This window comes from Uranotaenia lowii, chromosome 2 (genome assembly GCF_029784155.1).
Source record: "Uranotaenia lowii strain MFRU-FL chromosome 2, ASM2978415v1, whole genome shotgun sequence".
Taxonomy (NCBI): Eukaryota; Metazoa; Arthropoda; class Insecta; order Diptera; family Culicidae; genus Uranotaenia; species Uranotaenia lowii.
The window spans coordinates 253,104,518-253,122,542 of record NC_073692.1 but is presented as its reverse complement, the minus strand read 5'-3'; the positions used below and the strand labels follow the sequence as shown (position 1 = coordinate 253,122,542).

Here is an 18,025-nt window from a genome sequence, read left to right as displayed (position 1 = left end):
CGTTTTGAAAATAAAAAAAGCCTCTTTAGAAATGTTAGGAGTTTCAATAGGAAACTTAGGGGGTGAGGAGCATAGGTATCAAGTGACTAAGTCGCCTACCAAGGTGATTTCCCATGTCACACGTCCCTTACCCCCAAACAATCAGCGTGGAGAAATGTGGAGCGATGACGTACAGCCGGTCTCCGCTAAACATATCTCTACATTAGGGTGTCCCAAAATTGCATTACTTCTGGGAATCTGGGGGCTCACCCTCCCAATGGTAGATTAGGATGTGCAGAACAAACTTTTATATGGGGCCGACTAAAAAAAATCATGTTTAGAGGTTCCGCAAGCGCGATCTTTGAAAAAAGTCCACTTTCAAAAGATTTGATTTTAAATAAATTCTAAGTCCAAAAGTTTTCATAAAATTTATATATTTTATATTTTTTTAATTTTGTTTGAGTTAAATACCACACGTAAAAAATGAAAAATGAACCAAATTTGTATCAAAATGTAAAACAAGCAAGCTATTTCCAAGAAAAAAAATTTTTTTGGTCCAAAAATTTCGAATTCAACTGACCAAAATGTGTACCAAGCGTAAAATATTTTTGATACCAATGCCATCAAAAGATGCGGATTTTTGTGCAATTAAACTTAGCTGAACAAAATATGTTGTTTGTATCATCGTGTAAAGAGCTATTCACGGTTTAATCCTCAATAAAAATCAAAATTTAGGATATTTTTTATTCAATTTCTAAAATTTGTCTTAATAAATACCTGCTTTAAAATCAAAATACTTGCAAAAAAAGACTTTGATGGTTTAGGGAATTCATCAGAAGGCCATATGCCAAATTTGAGCGGAATCGAACAACAGGAAGGGGTTGCACTGAATCTCAAGTGTGAAAGGGATTCTGAGACATAGTGTCTAAAGAAGCATAAAAAACTGGTTTTTCATCATACATTTTTTTCCTTATTATTTTATTAAAATTATTATTATTTATTATTTTATTAAAATTTCAGTTAAGACTAACATTTCACCTGAAGACTGCAACTCGATTGGACTTAAAACAAAAAAGTTATGGCTGTTCAAAGATTGTGTTTTGGTTACAAATTGTCCTGTAAAACGTAATGAGTAAAATGTACTCATTGTGTGTTAAACGACAATTTGCCACAAAAATACAATCTTTGAACAGCCATAACTTTTTTGTTTTAAGTCCAATCGAGTTGCAGTCTTCAGGTGAAATGTTAGTCATAACTGAAATTTTAATAAAATCTACATAATCAAGCAATCGATAGATAAGGAAAAAAATGTATGATGAAAAACCAGTTTTTTATGCTTCTTTAGAACACTATGTCTCAAAATCCCTTTCACACTTGAGATTCAGTGCAACCCCTTCCTGTTGTTCGATTCTGCTCAAATTTGGCATATGGCCTTCTGATGAATTCCCTAAACCATCAAAGTCTTTTTTTGCAAGTATTTGGATTTTAAAGCAGGTATTTATTAAGACAAATTTGAGAAATTGAATAAAAAATATCCTAAATTTTGATTTTTATTGAGGATTAAACCGTGAATAGCTCTTTACACGATGATACAAACAACATATTTTGTTCAGCTAAGTTTAATTGCACAAAAATCCGCATCTTTTGATGGCATTGGTATCAAAAATATTTTACGCTTGGTACACATTTTGGTCAGTTGAATTCGAAATTTTTGGATCAACAAAATTTTTTTTCTTGGAAATAGCTTGCTTGTTTTACATTTTGACACAAATTTGGTTCATTTTTCATTTTTTACGTGTGGTATTTAACTCAAACAAAATTAAAAAAATATAAAATATATAAATTTTATGAAAACTTTTGGACTTAGAATTTATTTAAAATCAAATCTTTTGAAAGTGGACTTTTTTCAAAGATCGCGCTTGCGGAACCTCTAAACATGATTTTTTTTAGTCGGCCCCATATAAAAGTTTGTTCTGCACATCCTAATCTACCATTGGGAGGGTGAGCCCCCAGATTCCCAGAAGTTATGCAATTTTGGGACACCCTACTCTACATGTGTTGCACTTCCCTTCCTCCTATCGACTACATGGACTTGGCCGGCGTCGTTATTGGTTTATTTCAAAGTAGGAGATCCTCAAAATTGTACAGTGAGATCGTGTTGCTTGTTCCCAGCAGCTTTCATTTGGTTCATTATGCAATGTTGATTATCTCGAACCAATCACGGCCAGGAGGGGCCGCAGGTGGACCGTAGTGGATAGCAAGTTCAAGCTCAAGCTTAATTGAACATTATTTATAAAGTTAATATTAAGAACTTAAAAAATGACCTTTTCTGGCCTGTTATTTTGATAATTGGAAGAATTTTATTTTAGAAAAAGGATTTATCTCTGACTTTGATCACAGGCGCTCTTGAAATAATATTCAATTCCTTCTTTGTTTTTATCAAATGAAATTCAATCGTCAACTTTTGAATAATCCTTCTAAGTACAAATGGATTTTTTTTAAATCAAAAACTCACATTTCAAGTCGTGTGTCGTCAAGTGTGTTTTGGAAATATATAATTCAAATCTGAAAAATAGACTGTTGAAAATTTATTTTGAAGCAAATTTCTAGTTCACAATGAGGAACATCATTTTGAAAAATTTATCAATGATTTACCGGAAATGGCATTGATTTGAAACATTCATTATGATTTGTTTATAAAATTTTATTTTTTTATCAGTAAAATTTATTATTTTTTGAGTTTGTGAGATATTCATGAGTAAGAAAATGGTGTTAGAAATCAATTTCCTTATGTATTGTTTATTTTTGGAATTGTTATTATTTTTAGTGAAATTTGAATTTCAAACCTAAACCCCCCCCCCCCCCCACCCCCCCATGGACGGGTCTTTCGCACGGGCCTGGCTTAATATACCCAGGTACTCGTTAATCCCTTATCTCCCTTAATACTCAAAAAAGGAAAAAAATGTGTTAAATATTTTTTTTTTTTGTAGAGAAATGAATCCAACTTAGATGCAATTTCAGGGACTAGATAAGAGAAAATCGATGTTGAAAAACATGCGAAAAAAAAATCGCCTTGTCTCCCGGTGAGACTTGAACCCACATCTTGCGCCTCTCCGGGGCCCATGTATTAACATTCTACTACAGGAGACCAACCTGGCGTATGAATATTATACTGGTTGAGTGTCGATGTCTATCGGAATGAAGGGAATAGTTCTCCCATGTGATCATAATCATTTTTCTTGGTCTATTTCTATTCCCATCATTTCATCTTACGGTAGTTGGAATCAAGTTTGGACATTTTTAAGCACGGCAAGATTTGCATTGCCGTGCTTAAAAATGTCCAAACTTGATTCCAACTACCGTAAGATGAAATGATGGGAATAGAAATAGACCAAGAAAAATGATTATGATCACATGGAAGAACTATTCCCTTCATTCCGATAGACATCGACACTCAACCAGTATAATATTCATACGCCAGGTTGGTCTCCTGTAGTAGAATGTTAATACATGGGACCCGGAGAGGCGCAAGATGTGGGTTCAAGTCTCACCGGGAGACAAGGCGAATTTTTTTCGCATGTTTTTCAACATCGATTTTCTCTTATCTAGTCCCTGAAATTTCATCTAAGTTGGATTCATTTCTCTACAAAAAAAGTTTCGCTGACTGAATGTTTGAGTCAAGAGTCAAGACCCATCTCTGGGTCGCAATTTAAAAATGTGTTAAATATTTAAAAATAAATTTCAATCAAACTTCGTCAAACAATTGTGTTTGTTTATTCAAATAGTGCGTTGGGATTAATTTGAATAATAAAAAGAATCACGAAGCGGAGGAAAGGATACCTAAATTCACTAAAAATCTCAGAAAAAAGCCTTTTTGAACTCACAGGAAAATTTAAATAGATCTGCAAATTATAGGAAAACGCGGATTCGAACCTTCAGGTCAATTTGACAGTTGTTTTTCTGGGCACTTTTTCTGTCCCAATATCTGTCCTCTATTTTCAGCTGTTGAAAATAGAGGACGAAATCGTCCCGTCCCGACCGTAGGAAAAAAGATTAAGTGTGAAGTGTGTAACAAAGAAAATTAAAATTGTAAACCCTACGGAATAAAAAATGATACAAAGATATCTAAGATCGCAGAGATTAACCAGCCACTCCCATGTTTCTCTAATACTTTCTATCACCTTCACCTAGTAGTCCTATGTGTTTTGTTTTGATGCTCCGATGCATTCATTGCAATTCACACGGAAATTTAGGTCTGTTTTATTCATTCAGAATTAAATATCCACGAATAGCCTCATAGGTGTAAAGTGTCACTAATAAAGACAAAAAAGAATTAAATATCACGATCTAAAAATCAAACGAATTTTCTAATTTGGTTTCAACCTGCAAGACGATTGGGCAAACGATAACGATTAGCAAATTACTCTAACTATCATTCAAAAATAAACAAAACCAACAGGTGCTACAAAGTGATATAGGATAATCCCCTATTACACGCCTTATAAAGATAATTTAAATGTAAAGGTGTTATTTAAAATCAATCAAAAAGCAACACTTGCCCCGGCTGTTCTTGCACAAATCCCTAACCGTATATGCACAAGATCCCTGTCGTCCTCTTTTCACATTGATCCAATTGGAACACGTGGTAAAATTTCGACTTTCCCTCCGCCGTTATTTTGCTTCATACTATCTTCCCCTCGATGGAAAAACGAGTACAGTAGGTACCGAAAAAAAATTAAATAGACACTCATCTCACTTCAAGGGCGTTTTCTTGGCTCCTGCAACAGTGCACAGTCGCTTTTTGGGAACAAAAATTTCGATTCTAGCCTTACTTATGAACTTAATAAATGGTAAGGTTCGGAAAATTAGAAGCAAATTTTCAAATATAATCACTTTATAAAAATATAAAGTTATTATATGTTCTATTATGCTCAGGGATATTAAAGAATCATCTTTGAGAAAAAACATCCTTCTGCGAAAAGTTGTAATTATTATTATTATTATTATTATTATTATTGATTAGAGACCTTTAAACCACCCGGGTCATTCGGGTCTGTCTGTAGCTTTGATATTGTTATGAAATTTAAAAAATCCCAATGAGAGTTTAATTCTTCTGTTTACATTTTTGTTTAAATTTGGCTTTATCAGTTTCAACATTTTTGTATCACTCGAGAGTTTGTATTTCACATTAAATTGGAAGGATCTGTAACAGCATCATGTCCCTACAAACCGAGTAGAACTGTATCCGATACCAGTGGCGTTCGGTGGACCTATTGTATTAAACTGACAAATGCGGACATTCGTAATTAATAATGCAAAACGGTTTTAGTAAACGAATTAAATTGTGATAAATTGCTCCCAGGATATTTTGTGCAAACACACCGACGTTGTTTGGACACATGTATGGGAGGACGGAATCTAGACAGATGAGAATTACATCCCTCAACTATAAACCATGGATAAAACGAAGTCGAGGGGCGTTTGCAGCATCCCTTTTTTCTGGCAGCGGCGGTTCAGTTCAGCGCTTATCAATCCAGCAATGTTTGCAGTGATAGGCAAGTGTTTTGTTATGCTATGCGCTATATTAAACACTTGTATTTCCAGGGAGGGTGCATAATGACAATATGCTGTCGACTTTTTTCCCGCAACACGTGTTGATTCGGAGGGTGTGAAAGTTTGTCTGGTAAAATTGAAACAACTTTTTTCCTCCGAGTGATGAGTACTCGGAAAATTTCATGGTTAGGCGCATACAACCTTAATTAGCTCAATCTAGGTTGTTGCGGCATTGGTTTAGGGTGAAACGCGTTTCGGCACGCTCCATCATCGCTTCGTCTTCAGTTTTCTTCATTCAAATTAGAATGAAGTGATAATTTGTAAATATTCCTGCTGAAACCTATCGCGTTACATGCATTTTTAATCATATTCGCTTTTATATTTTTTCGTTCCCACGGTTGAGAAAATTTCTCAATTTGTTTTAGAAATTGTAGCTGAGAAACAATTGCATATTCAGAAAAAAAAATCAAAATCAACATTTCCATAATATTTTATTTGATTTCGTAGATTAGGAAATACCAGGTCAGTAAACGACAAAAAATGGACACTGCATACTCGGCCGAGATTATAAATAAATTTGGTAATATGAACTTACGCAACAAGCCACGTAGCAAGGAACCGGAATATGGAAAACTGACCCCGGAACAGATATTAGATGTACATCGGCCACTTCACGAAAGGCCAAAAACGGCACAATTTGTACCAGCGATTTGCAACTTTCAAACGGCCCGCAAAATGGCCCAGGAAAATCTGGAACATCAACCACTCCCCGATGCCGTTATGGATATAGCTTTTCGGAAGGCGCAAGTGGCAGGGTCATCAAATCCAGGAGCTGCGCTAGAAGTTGGACCATATGCAACAGGTGAGATCATTAACCCTCATCCGCATTAGGGTGTCATTTTGACACCATTGCAAGTTTGAAGGCTTGTAACTTTTTTCAGAAGCTTCAAAATACAAAAATTTCTTCGGGGACCCTAAATGAATTCAAAAGTTCTCCAATATTGCATCTCTACTTTTTTTTATGGACGAACCCTGGAAGCCTGGACAAAAAAACTCCCTTTACCGACTTTTGGTGTCAAATCTATTTAAGTCGTTTGAATTATTATGAACTTCATATAAAACTTATATCAATAGAAACCTTGTAATGTCAGTAAAATATGATTAGAACATTATATACAGCTAAAGTTACAAGTTTTCTCGTTATTCAGCATGAAAGAAAAAAAATCCGAAAAAACATGCCTCACGAAAACTGCTGTAGTTCATAAGTTACACGTTCAAAAAATATTTGCCTTATGCATATGAAAGCTGAAGTTAATGCCTACATCATGAAGACAAGAAATATTTTTTAAAGATTTTTTTAATGAAATGGTCACAAAAAGTGGTCTAAAAAACCTACTTTTCATTAGATTGCTAGTAAATACTGTTTGAGCGATGGTAGAGCTTTAGAAAAAAATATGACAACAAACTTTATTAAAATTCTAACATTTTGCTGTCTTTAGATTTTTGATGCAACAAAAATTGAATTTACTGGAATTTTCCAAAGTTCACTACTTTGCGCAATTTTTTACCAATTGAAATTTCATCTGTTTTTGTGGTCCACCGTCAGGTTGTACCCGGATTATCAGTGCTTTTACTTTGTTTGGACCAACAAAGAGTACACAGTAAACGAAAATTACCGAGTTCGGTAATTGTTTTACCGAAATCCTAACATGTGTAAATCGTTAAACTGTTCGGTAATTTTTTCGGTAAAAAATAAACGAACATCGGTAAATCGATTCTTCATTTACCGATGTTCGTTTGTTTTTTACCGAAAAAATTACCGAACAGTTTAACGATTTACACATGTTAGGATTTCGGTAAAAAAAATTACCGAACTCGGCAATTTCCGTTTACTGGTGGGTGGTTATTTGGGAAGAGAGCCAAGCCGAGAGCCGAAATAATGATGCGTGTCGTGCGTTTCTTGGTTGGATTTCGGCATTATTTCGGCTCTCGGCTTGGCTCTCTTCCCAAATCACCACCCACCGTACCTACTCGGAGAGCAAACAAACACGTTTTGCTGGACGCGCTGCTTGTGGTTCTAGAAATACAGGAATGATTTTACGTTTATTATTTTCATATTTTTGTGAAATCCCCCAGCGTGAATTGTTGCACCTCACTAGAATGTAGATTAAATGTGCTTTCCAATGAATATACTTTTGATTGGTCCAAACAAAGTAAAAGCACTGAAAATCCGGGTACAACCTGACGGTGGACCACAAAAACAGATGAAATTTCAATTTGTAAAAAAATCGCGCAAAGTAGTCAACTTTGAAAAATTCCAGTAAATTCAATTTTTGTTGCATGGAAAATCTAAAGACAGCAAAATGTTAGAATTTTAATAGATTTTGAGTCATATTTTGTCAAAAACTCTACCATCGCTCAAACAGTATTTACAAGCAATCGAATGAAAAACAGGTTTTTCAGACCACTTTTTTGAACTTTTTGTGACCATTTCATTAAAAAAATTTAAAAAATTTTTCCTTGGTTCCATGATGTAGACATTAACTTCAGCTTTCATATGCATAAGGCAAATATTTTTTTGGACGTGTAATACCTATATGAAATACAGTATTTTTCCTGAGGCATGTTTTTTCGGATTTTTTTTCTTTCATGCTGAATAACGAGAAAACTAGTAGCTTAAACTATATATAATGTTCTAAACATATTTTTCTGACATTACAAGGATTCTATTGATAGAAGTTTTCTATGAAATTAATTATAATTCAAACGATTTAGATAGATTTTACTTTTGGGGTGTCAAATTGACTTTTAGACTTATTTTTAAGGTTCGGATGGTTATCGTGATTTTGAAGGTAAAAAGTAAATTTTATTAATAAATCAATGCTGAGAAAACACGTGTTCATAATAACCTCGCATCTTGAAAAGTATGGGGTAAATATGAATACAAAGAAGTGGTGTGGGTGAATATTTTTTTCAACATAAAATCATATCACACCCCATAGAGCATCAATTACCAAACGTGAAACTTTCAAAAACAACATTTTAAATCCATTCACATTGAAGAGGAAGCCAGACATGTCTCCAAACGATTTTCGCTTCTCAGAGACATAAATTTTATTATTAGCTGTAACTACAAAATTTATACAGTTAGGTTTGCAAGTCATAAACTGTAACTTATCAATAGAATGACAGACTATCACATTTGATCACTCTTGTTCATAATTACCCCACTTAGCCCTACATTATTTTTAGATGCCGGTTTTTTTTTTGTTTTCAGGTGTCGGCTGTAAGAATTACAAGGCCGGCCCTACTAAATGCACAAAATATAGAGTATATCGACCTAAAACATGTGGTGTCATCCCAAAACCGCTGAGTGCTTCGGGTATGAATGAAAGAATTCCCGATTTTAAAAAACCTAAAAAGACCGGAGCTATGGACTTGGCTATTGGGTGGGACTACCGTACAAAGCATGAACCTCACAAAGGAATCTACATGGATGGTTCCAAACCTTCTGTTGCTCCTCCAATATTTGAAGTCGTTGAGCCTCCGAGAGATTTAACGTTGCCAAACGGTTGGTTAATTAAAAGTTTTTTAAATTTCAATAGTGATTTGTCGTTATTATATTTCAGTTGTGCACTCTGGAGGAGTTTTCTCGAATACATTGGGAGAGGAAGATTTCTTCGATCGTGATGTGATACGACAGCATGACGAATACACGAAAAATTACAATTTGGAAAACCGATGTAAATGTAATGGTAGCTCGAAACCTAAATCTGCCAGATCGAATAAATCAGCTAAATCAAATCGATCCGAACGACAGAAATCACCCAATGAACGTTCGAAGGAAACGCAAGAATCAGCCGAACTCCCTGATCTTTCAGAACATGTTAATCCAAATTCTCCACTTATGATGCACATGGTAGAACATGAAATGATGATGCCCAACTCTAGGCAACGATCGCCGAGTGATAAGCAAAAAGATAATAAGATTCCACGTTTATGTCATAATACCCAGCCGGATGAGATTACTTACAAAGTGCAGCACGAGTTTCGGTGCGCGTTCAAAGCTGGAATTCCACAGAGCAATTCTTCAGGGACGGTTGCTAGCTTTGATAGTGGGATTTCGAACTGCTCTAAAAAAAATGAATCAAAAAAGCTAATTGTTCCCAAACCAAGAGATCCGTATAGCAAGAAAAATTATATAATAGACTCCCTTGTGCCTCCGTTTGCATTCTGGAAAAAAGGTTCCGGCTATCCAGATTACTGGCGTTTGGTAAGTGTTTACCAACACGCCTATAAGCCGGCAGAAAAACGAAAATACCCCTTGCTCAAGACAGTGTATCAATAATATTGTTAAATTTCTCACAGAAATAGCAAAATGTGCACAATAATGGATTTCTTTTTCAGAGATTGCTAATAAAATTGAACGGATTAGAATAAAATTTCGTTGTATTACTGTTATTCATGTGTCTACGAAAGTTAAATAGTTTTTATCTTTCGATGCGTTTTCCACCACATTTACATGATTGTGAAGGTTATATTTTTCTTTGAGATTTTCATACTTGCGTAGAAAGTAATTGTTATGATGACTTTCCAACACTTGGCTTACAATTTGCAACCATACCTTTTCCGTTATACTCTCCTGACCATCTATTGCATCACGTCTTGAAGTCATTAACAGTCGTTGCCTCAGTATTTGGGCATCCGTTATTGGGTCCTCTTGGTTTGCATAGAAATCGTTTTCTTAAAAAAAAAAAACAGTTACATATTTATAAGTCAAAATCAAAATTTTCAAATCACCTTGTAAGAATTTCGGAACGAAGAGTAAATCAATTTGTCCGTCATCGCCTGGGCTGAAGATTCGTAGTTTCGATCCTTTGAACAAATATTTGTACAATTTTTCGTCTGGTTTATTTTCGTGAGTACTCAGTTCCCTGCGATTGCATTTGTTTTTAACAAACACAATTTTTGGGTTTAAAGTTTGCATATCTTTTTGTTCCTTTTGAAGCATCATTTCTGCGCAAATTAACAGTCTTGAAAATTGGGCACAAAAAAAACACATATAAGTGGAAGAGTTTTTCGCATATAAGCCAGGTTTACACTTCCCGTGAAAATGAACATGAAAAACCCTTATTTTGTCAACGCGTCACAACTAGTGTTTGTAACATGGTTGAATCGATAGGGAATGGTTGAAAGATGAAAATCCAGCTGTGATTGTTTTTTGAAACCTTGTAGAACTGTTTTTATTCCGATTCCCTCGGTTTTCACCGCGGAATTTGCACCATGGTGGGGGAATCGGAATAAACACAGTTTTGAACAATAAGACAAGTTTTATTTTCATCTTTCAACCATTCCGTATCAATTCCACCATGTTATAAAATCTAGTTTAGACGTGTTGCTGAATTATCGACAAATTAAGATTTTTAAATTTTCATTTTTACGAGAAGTGCAAAAGGACTCTAAGATATGAATCTTTCAATTTTTATACTTACCGTATAAAATTGATATTAAAATAATCCTCTTGCAGCACTATTAGGACGTGACAAACGCTCAACAAAAGCATTATCTTCCGAATGTCATCCAGTTCACTTGTGACGAAATCCTTTTTATTACTGTTTGCTAACACAGGAGCACTATCCAGTAGAATTATACGGTCTTTTGTAATATGCATATGGATTTCTGCAGGGAAGAATACAAAGAAGCAATTAATCATATAGCTTTAGTGAACAAAACTGCGGTCTAGACCTATTGAATTGATTAAATTAAAAGCACAGATCCCGCACATTGCTGATATTCTGAAGTTGAAGAATATTTTTTCAATATACTTCAGCCCTTCAACGTCAGTAGAACACGAAAATATGTGATCCCCAATTGTTCAACGTCATTTTATAACTGCACATTTTTAGTCAACTAATGTCTTTATTGTCCAGGGGTTTAATTGCGTTTGATGTGATTTATATACTCACCATCATCGACAATACTTGAGTCGTATTCATCAAAAGAACTGTTTATAGGGAAAACATTGTTCCCCAAATAGAACAAGGTTTGCTCAATATCTTTTTTCTGAGGTGAACAAGCCAAAAGATTCAGAATTGTGGATTTACCAGCCCCTCGCATGCCAATGGCACCAAATACAGCAAAATCGTTATTCCCTTCTATAAGGTAATCAAACGCATGGACATTGAGTGTGTTATTGCCGCTCACGAGATTGACTGGTTTGGTCATACTGCAGACAACGGCCGCGTTCTTTGGGATCTCTTGACTGTGTATAGCCTTGGGGTTTTCTAATTCCTTGATTCCAGGTAATGGTTGATCGGCTGATTTATTCGGAGGATTTTTGGAGGCAATAGTAATAACAGGGTCGGTTTTTTGTGGCACATTATCCTTATCCTTGGCTTTAAGAAGTATTCGTGGTTGCAGAGAGCCGTCCTTCGGATTACCATCTCCGGTTTTTGAAAAATAAGCTTTTGCCTAATATTTCGATGATAATTATTGTTATTAGAGGAGGTAGTACTACAGGTTTCCACATTACTTACCTTATTTCCAGGTTTTTTAGTTTTCTTTGGATCCATTTTGTGCTTTTATATTTTTAAATAAATTTTAAAATATATGGAACAAAACAATCTATTTACAGCGAAAATACCCAGTCCCATGCATCAAAGAGTTTTTCGGAGTCCGTCGGAGTTGAATGTTTTACACGCTAACTTTTGGCTACCCCTTAACTAATAATTTTGACCTATATATACACTTTTCAAAATAATCAAATGACGAACATCAAAGCAATAGATAATTTAGATTGCCATTCTATATAAAACTGCCAAATTTTCATAACTATTTTTGTTGGTATGCAAGCATGCTGTGTACATACACGAAGCTTTGAAGTGAGGTTAAGCGCAATGGCCTAACTGTTATTTTCCATGTACTATGGCAAAGTATTAAAGTTTTTTCTTCGTAGTTAGGCCCATGACATAGTGAGAGCGATGCGATGCGAAAAGGCCAATGTGAATTCGAGCGGCGGAACAAATTGACATCTGCTTCGCCGCGTTGAGTAAGTCAGGTTTAAGCGATTCACATACATTTTCTTTAAATGTGGTTGGCCGCATTGAACCGCATTCGCCGGTTCGCATACACGGAAAATAATAAAAAGGTAAAATTTACCGAGACAGCAAAGGTGAATGCTCGCAAAAGCCAAAAAGGTAACTTCTACCTATTCGAGGTGAAACTCACCTCACAGCGAGGTAAAATATACCTGAAACGAAGAATGAAAAAAGGTACAATTCACCGAGAAAAAATGTGAATCCAAAAAAGGTAAATTTCACCTCGTAGCGAGGTGAAGTTCACCTGAATTGAGCTGAATCAAAAAAGTATAATTCACCTAGAAAGAAAGGTAAATCCAAATAAGGTAAAATTTACCTCGTAGCCAGGTGAAGTTGACCTGGATTGAGCTCAACAAAACGGTACAAATCATCTCGAAAAAAAGTAACTATTTGACGAATCCGTTTATTGAGGTTAAGCTGTTTTGCCGTTGAGGAACAAGTTCTGCTTCGTGCACAATATGTGAAAATCGGAACAAAATGGTAAGTGTTTTCTTAGATTTCATTTAGTTGTGCTGGTTCTCTTCATAATACTTTGCTTTTGTTTCAGATCGGCCCACAGAGCTTCGTGTTGTATTCCCGTCAGCCTTCAGATATTATTCCGGACAAGCCGGACCTGACAAGCTTGGCGAACAAAGGACCTGCCTCAACAATTTTTAAAGAACACGGTGATATATTTCAAAAATAAATATTAGGTAACTCCCTATTTATTTCAAATAAATACCAATTTTTTCATGAATTGTGTTTTTTTTAAATTAATTATTATTGAAGAAACCAATCAAACAAACAAGCATTTACCTTTTAAATCAGTGAATGGGAAAACGGTATTATTTACTATTTTGCTAGGTGAATGAGAAAATGGTAAAATCTACCTTTTTGCTAGGTGAATTGAAAAAAGGTAAAATTTACCTTTTTGCTAGGTGAATAAAAAAAAGGTAAAATTTACCTCGAAAGAGGGGTGGAAAAAATTCACCTCGCAAAAAGGTAAATTTTACCTTTTTTTTATTTTCCGTGATAGCATCGCACTCACTATTGGCGTATTTTTTTTATTCCGGATTTGGCTCTGGAACCGTCCGAATAAAAAAACGACTTTCGGGTTTCGAGTTATTCCATACGTAGGTGTGCGTGAGAACGAGCGGAATGTTTACATGCATGATTCTCCCTTCTGGATTTCTTTACTCGGTTCTTCACATCCGGATTGCCTTTTTTCGTGTCCAGATTGCACTGGACAACAGATAGTACGATTTTGCTTGGCTGAGAGGTTCAAAATCGCGGCAATAATCATTTTACCGTTCATTATTTCAACTGTTTTGCTTTCATCCAAAAACAGCTGTTTAATGTTTTGACAACAACGTTGAGAGTATTGGTGAACTTCTCGCAAAACTGACTTTCTTCTCAGGGCGACTCCGTCCATTTTTCGAGCAAACCTAGGTTCCCTCTAGAGCAATAAATGAGCACGATGACAGCAGTTAGAGCGAACCTAGGTTGCCTCCAGGTGAAAAAAAATACGGTATATGTCGTTAACGGCCTTACCATGACAAAAGTGACGTTACTACCGAAAATTTTTACGACGCATTTTGCCTTGGATAAATGAACTCCCTGATAACAACGCGTCGCGACGTAGGTACTGTTTAATTTTTTCTTTCCGACATGCAATATAGAGCTTTTGCGCCACCTCGTAAAAGTGTACCTCATTGGTTTTCAATAACGGAACGGGTCAATTTTACACCTTTAAGGGGTAGCCAAAAGTTTGCGTGTACACTTTAAAATTGACTAAAAAATTTTAATCATGTAAAGATAAAGTGAAGCTGAAGATTCTCTTTTGGCTTGAATGCTATTTTCAAACAGTGATGGTTGAATTTCGCTTCAATTATTCATTAATTATAACAACTTGTGTTAAATACTCGCGCTGAGAAACTAGTGCAAATTATCATCGATGAAAGGTAATGAAGTTCTCTAAGAAATTGCTACCAAATAAGGTATTAAATAGCGTTCTAATCTTCAGTTTTCAGTTGATATTGAAGGCAGGAGCGGAACGGTGCGGTTGCAACAGCGTGGATTTTACGTTCTCATAACAACCGGACCAACACGGCGGGATTAATATTGAGGGACAATTTAGGGTACTACGGCTTAAGTAAACAGGTTACAATGGATTCCGAAAACGAGAACAACAAATATGTTGATGATGATTGTATGAACGACATCGAGGAAGAAGAGAGGAGAAATTTCTACAACATAATCTACGCCTTTAAATGCTATCGGTAAGTAAACCTTGTATTTACTCAATGATTTCAATCATCCATCCCGCACATGAAATTGATCATTTTTTTTATGCCAGCTATATACACACAACTAAAGTGTTCAATAAAGCCAAAAGCTGCATTTACTTAAATTGTATAGAATGTTTTTAAAACTTTTGAATTTGCTTTTTCGTCTAATTTAAGATTATATTTTATTATAGATTTAAAATGTAATATTATAAATTATAATTCCCAGAACAAATGCCTTGAACCATGTTAATCGAAGGGAAGCTTATTTGAACTGTCTACCCGGTAATCACCAGGACATGTTGGCAAAGTATCGTGACCATTTACAAAAGCTTCGATACTGCATCGACGCCAACAGCAAAGTGATCAAGAATATTATCCAGGATGCCGATTGCCTTTTCTACAACGATACCGGAACTATAGCGCAACAAATTCAACCGACAAGCGATGTCAAGGTGCGCTCTCAAGATATTCAAAAAGTCCATATCACTTTGAAGCAAATTTTCCGCGATTGGACTGTAGAGGGTTTAGCAGAAAGAGATCAATGCTATAAACCGATCATCGATGAAATATCGAACTACTACAATTCGCAAACATGGTAGGAAATTCTTTAGGCACTTTATCACCCAATATTTCTGTATTTAATTTTATTTTTCTAGCAATATTGAGGACGTTAAAGTGTTGGTTCCAGGAGCTGGTCTTGGACGATTGATTTACGAGATAGCATACCGTGGATATTATTGTGAAGGAAATGAGTTTTCGCTATTTATGCTCATAGCCTCAAACTTTGTTCTCAACAGGTAATACATGTTTCTAAATTGTTTATATACGCTCTTTAAGTTATTGATGATTGTTTCTTTGTAGATGTGTTATTGAAAACCAGTGTACTTTCTACCCATGGGTGCACCAATATGTCAATAATTTGTCGAGAAGTGATCAAATTGAGGCTATCTATTTCCCAGATATTAGTCCGACCAAATTCCCTCCGAAAGGTACCATGAATATGGTGGCCGGAGACTTCCTGCAAGTCTACAAAGATGAAAATTATTGGGACTGTGTGGCCACTTGCTTTTTTATAGACTGCGCTAACAATATCATTGAGTTTGTAGAAGCGATCTTCAATATTCTCAAGCCAGGTGGAATATGGATTAATCTAGGACCCCTGCTGTATCATTTTTCGGATGTACCTAATGAAAACAGTATAGAGCCTACATACGAAGATTTGGTCGTTATCATCAGATCCTGTGGATTTAACATTTTGGTAATATTTTTCGAACTAAAAAAAAGAAATAAAATAATTTCATATGTGTCTATTTCAGAAAAACAAAACTGATGTCCCAACCAAATATGCTCAAAATCCGGCATCGATGCACCAAAGCGAGTACAAAAGCATATTTTTAGTTTGTCAAAAACCTTTTCAAAGCTAGGCTGTGCCACGTACAAGCCCATACTTTTCTCTCTTTGAACATTCATCAATACTCTTCCTTTATTTAACTACCGATCACAGTTTGAGTTAAGAAACTGTACAAACATTGAAGGGATTTTGTCAATTGTCGATCCGGGCGTGGTGTGGAGCTTCATATAATTCAAGAATTGTCGCCGAATGCGGTTGAGTTGAGCAGCATTCATGTCTGCTGGAACGTCTACTTCAAGCATCTGTTTGCTGGAATTGGCTGTTTTCACCTTCACCGATCCGACGAGGCCTAACTTTCGGGCTGACAGTACTTGATCGATGATTTCTTGGGTTATTTTATCCATCTCAAACAGAAAATTTGTAGAACTAAGAGGAGGCTGTGGAGTAAGAGAAAACATAATTAAATTACATAGTACTATGTACATCGTAACACCACCGACAATACAAAAAGTTTTGAAAATTAAATGAAAGAAAAAATGTTCCGTGTTCCAAATCCGAATGGAAAGAGAGAAATAACTTAAATGTAACTCACGTTCTGCGTTGATAAATTTGGTACAAGAGATTTCGTAGTGTAGAGTGCGTTGAATAAGTTTTCCTCATCGAGTTCCTCCTCGGGAAACCAAGTGAACAAAGGGCTATCCCAGCGGTTGTTGTGTTGAGGTTCTTCGTAACGTAAACATAGAGCATCAAACACGTCTTTTTCATATGCTTTTCGATTTTTGTTATCCGTTTCGTTAAATGCCCAGGCCTGGTCTTTTGTAATGGCACAATAAACAGTACACTGAGTAGTTCGGGAAGCTTTGCTTGCACAGAATATTTCGTATCGATATCCCTTAATGTAGTTACTGCCGTCAATCACGACAACATCGTTCTTGTTCAAAAGCCGCAACGCTTCAGATTTCATATTAGATCGTACCATTTTTTCCTTTTGGGAGTCTCGGAACATGTCATTTTTCTCGAATCCGGCTAGTTGAATACAATTTTCCTCAGACACGATGTTGACCGTTTTCCCACGATTTTCCAAACAATGTTTTATTTGTTCTGCACGGGTTGATTTACCACTAGATGGTAAACCAGTAACTATTACCAATGGCATGTTTAATCAAAAATATTCCAAAATAAAATTTAATTCGCAAATGGTATATTTACACACTCGAAACTCAATATACCCGAATTTTGGTTACGGACTCCCTTGCTCCTTCAACCGGAATGAGAGAAAGGATGCCAAATGAAAACATTAGTATATAGTCCTATTTGCCGCTGGTAGTGTTCGTGATATTATGTTGGTTGTTTCACCAACACTTATCAGTTTTGGGACAATCAACCTCAAAAACAACCATGTGTGCCCGTTTTTTGTACCGAGAATTTTTGAGGTTAATTGTCCTGTCTCATCTGTACACGCTCAGCAAGTGTGCGTAAGAAATGTCAAAAACAACTCTATAGGCGGGGTTGATGAGGCAGCTCTATATTATAGAAATTCAAACTTTAAAAAATAAAAAAAATAATTGTGTTGAATAACAAATCCTTACAAACTCAAGGGGCGATTTCTCACGCTTTATGACAGATAAGATGACTTGAAATGCTCCCGTCGCTCGACTGCAGTCCCATATTTTTGCCTACCAAGGTTATCTTCATTTGTGAGTTATCAAAATACCTTCGAAGTAGGTGCCCGAAAACGCTGAAACGAGTATCAAACATTCATTGGTATGCAAAATATC

General features: G+C 35.7%; 4 protein-coding genes across 5 annotated transcripts in view; 2 read left to right on the top strand and 2 right to left on the bottom strand.

Moving 5' to 3' along the window:
• Positions 1 to 9,956, top strand: part of LOC129744424 (uncharacterized) — a 40,491-nt gene extending 30,535 nt beyond the window's left edge. For both annotated transcript variants that reach the window (XM_055736936.1, XM_055736937.1), the window contains 3 exons: positions 6,040 to 6,394; positions 8,810 to 9,103; positions 9,162 to 9,956. In XM_055736936.1, the coding sequence (XP_055592911.1) occupies positions 6,040 to 6,394; positions 8,810 to 9,103; positions 9,162 to 9,880 (1,368 nt within the window). In that variant the 3' untranslated portion in view covers positions 9,881 to 9,956. The remainder of the gene's footprint in view (positions 1 to 6,039; positions 6,395 to 8,809; positions 9,104 to 9,161) is intronic.
• A 9-nt stretch (positions 9,957 to 9,965) lies between these two features.
• Positions 9,966 to 12,228, bottom strand: LOC129744425 (protein SMG9). The gene is made up of 5 exons (XM_055736938.1): positions 12,069 to 12,228; positions 11,499 to 12,003; positions 11,025 to 11,211; positions 10,333 to 10,565; positions 9,966 to 10,275 (listed from the first exon to the last, which is right to left on the bottom strand). Exons 1-5 carry the CDS (start codon positions 12,102 to 12,104, stop codon positions 9,995 to 9,997), a joined length of 1,242 nt encoding a protein of 413 aa, XP_055592913.1. The 5' UTR covers positions 12,105 to 12,228; the 3' UTR covers positions 9,966 to 9,994.
• Positions 12,229 to 14,425: 2,197 nt separating this feature from the next.
• Positions 14,426 to 16,785, top strand: LOC129744819 (carnosine N-methyltransferase). The gene is made up of 6 exons (XM_055737539.1): positions 14,426 to 14,569; positions 14,632 to 14,887; positions 15,123 to 15,491; positions 15,553 to 15,693; positions 15,758 to 16,154; positions 16,213 to 16,785. The coding sequence occupies exons 2-6, from the start codon at positions 14,775 to 14,777 to the stop codon at positions 16,318 to 16,320; spliced, it is 1,128 nt and encodes a 375-aa protein (XP_055593514.1). The 5' UTR covers positions 14,426 to 14,569; positions 14,632 to 14,774; the 3' UTR covers positions 16,321 to 16,785.
• Positions 16,189 to 17,530, bottom strand: LOC129744820 (protein KTI12 homolog). Its single transcript, XM_055737540.1, has 2 exons — positions 16,840 to 17,530; positions 16,189 to 16,684 (listed from the first exon to the last, which is right to left on the bottom strand). Exons 1-2 carry the CDS (start codon positions 17,401 to 17,403, stop codon positions 16,388 to 16,390), a joined length of 861 nt encoding a protein of 286 aa, XP_055593515.1. The 5' UTR covers positions 17,404 to 17,530; the 3' UTR covers positions 16,189 to 16,387.
• Positions 17,531 to 18,025: the final 495 nt, after the last annotated feature.

Bases quoted from the DNA above. Each gene is read 5' to 3' on its own strand.
- LOC129744425 (XM_055736938.1), bottom strand. From the start codon at position 12,104: ATGGATCCAAAGAAAACTAAAAAACCTGGAAATAAG. The intron at 12,004-12,068 runs GTAAGTAATGTG...TCGAAATATTAG, and splicing joins CTAAAAAACCTGGAAATAAG to GCAAAAGCTTATTTTTCAAA. The intron at 10,566-11,024 runs GTAAGTATAAAA...CCAATTTTCAAG, and splicing joins TTTAATATCAATTTTATACG to ACTGTTAATTTGCGCAGAAA.
- LOC129744819 (XM_055737539.1), top strand. From the start codon at position 14,775: ATGGATTCCGAAAACGAGAACAACAAATATGTTGATGATGATTGTATG. The intron at 15,492-15,552 runs GTAGGAAATTCT...TTATTTTTCTAG, and splicing joins TACTACAATTCGCAAACATG to CAATATTGAGGACGTTAAAG. The intron at 15,694-15,757 runs GTAATACATGTT...GTTTCTTTGTAG, and splicing joins TCAAACTTTGTTCTCAACAG to ATGTGTTATTGAAAACCAGT.
- LOC129744820 (XM_055737540.1), bottom strand. From the start codon at position 17,403: ATGCCATTGGTAATAGTTACTGGTTTACCATCTAGTGGTAAATCAACC. The intron at 16,685-16,839 runs GTGAGTTACATT...CTTACTCCACAG, and splicing joins CAAATTTATCAACGCAGAAC to CCTCCTCTTAGTTCTACAAA.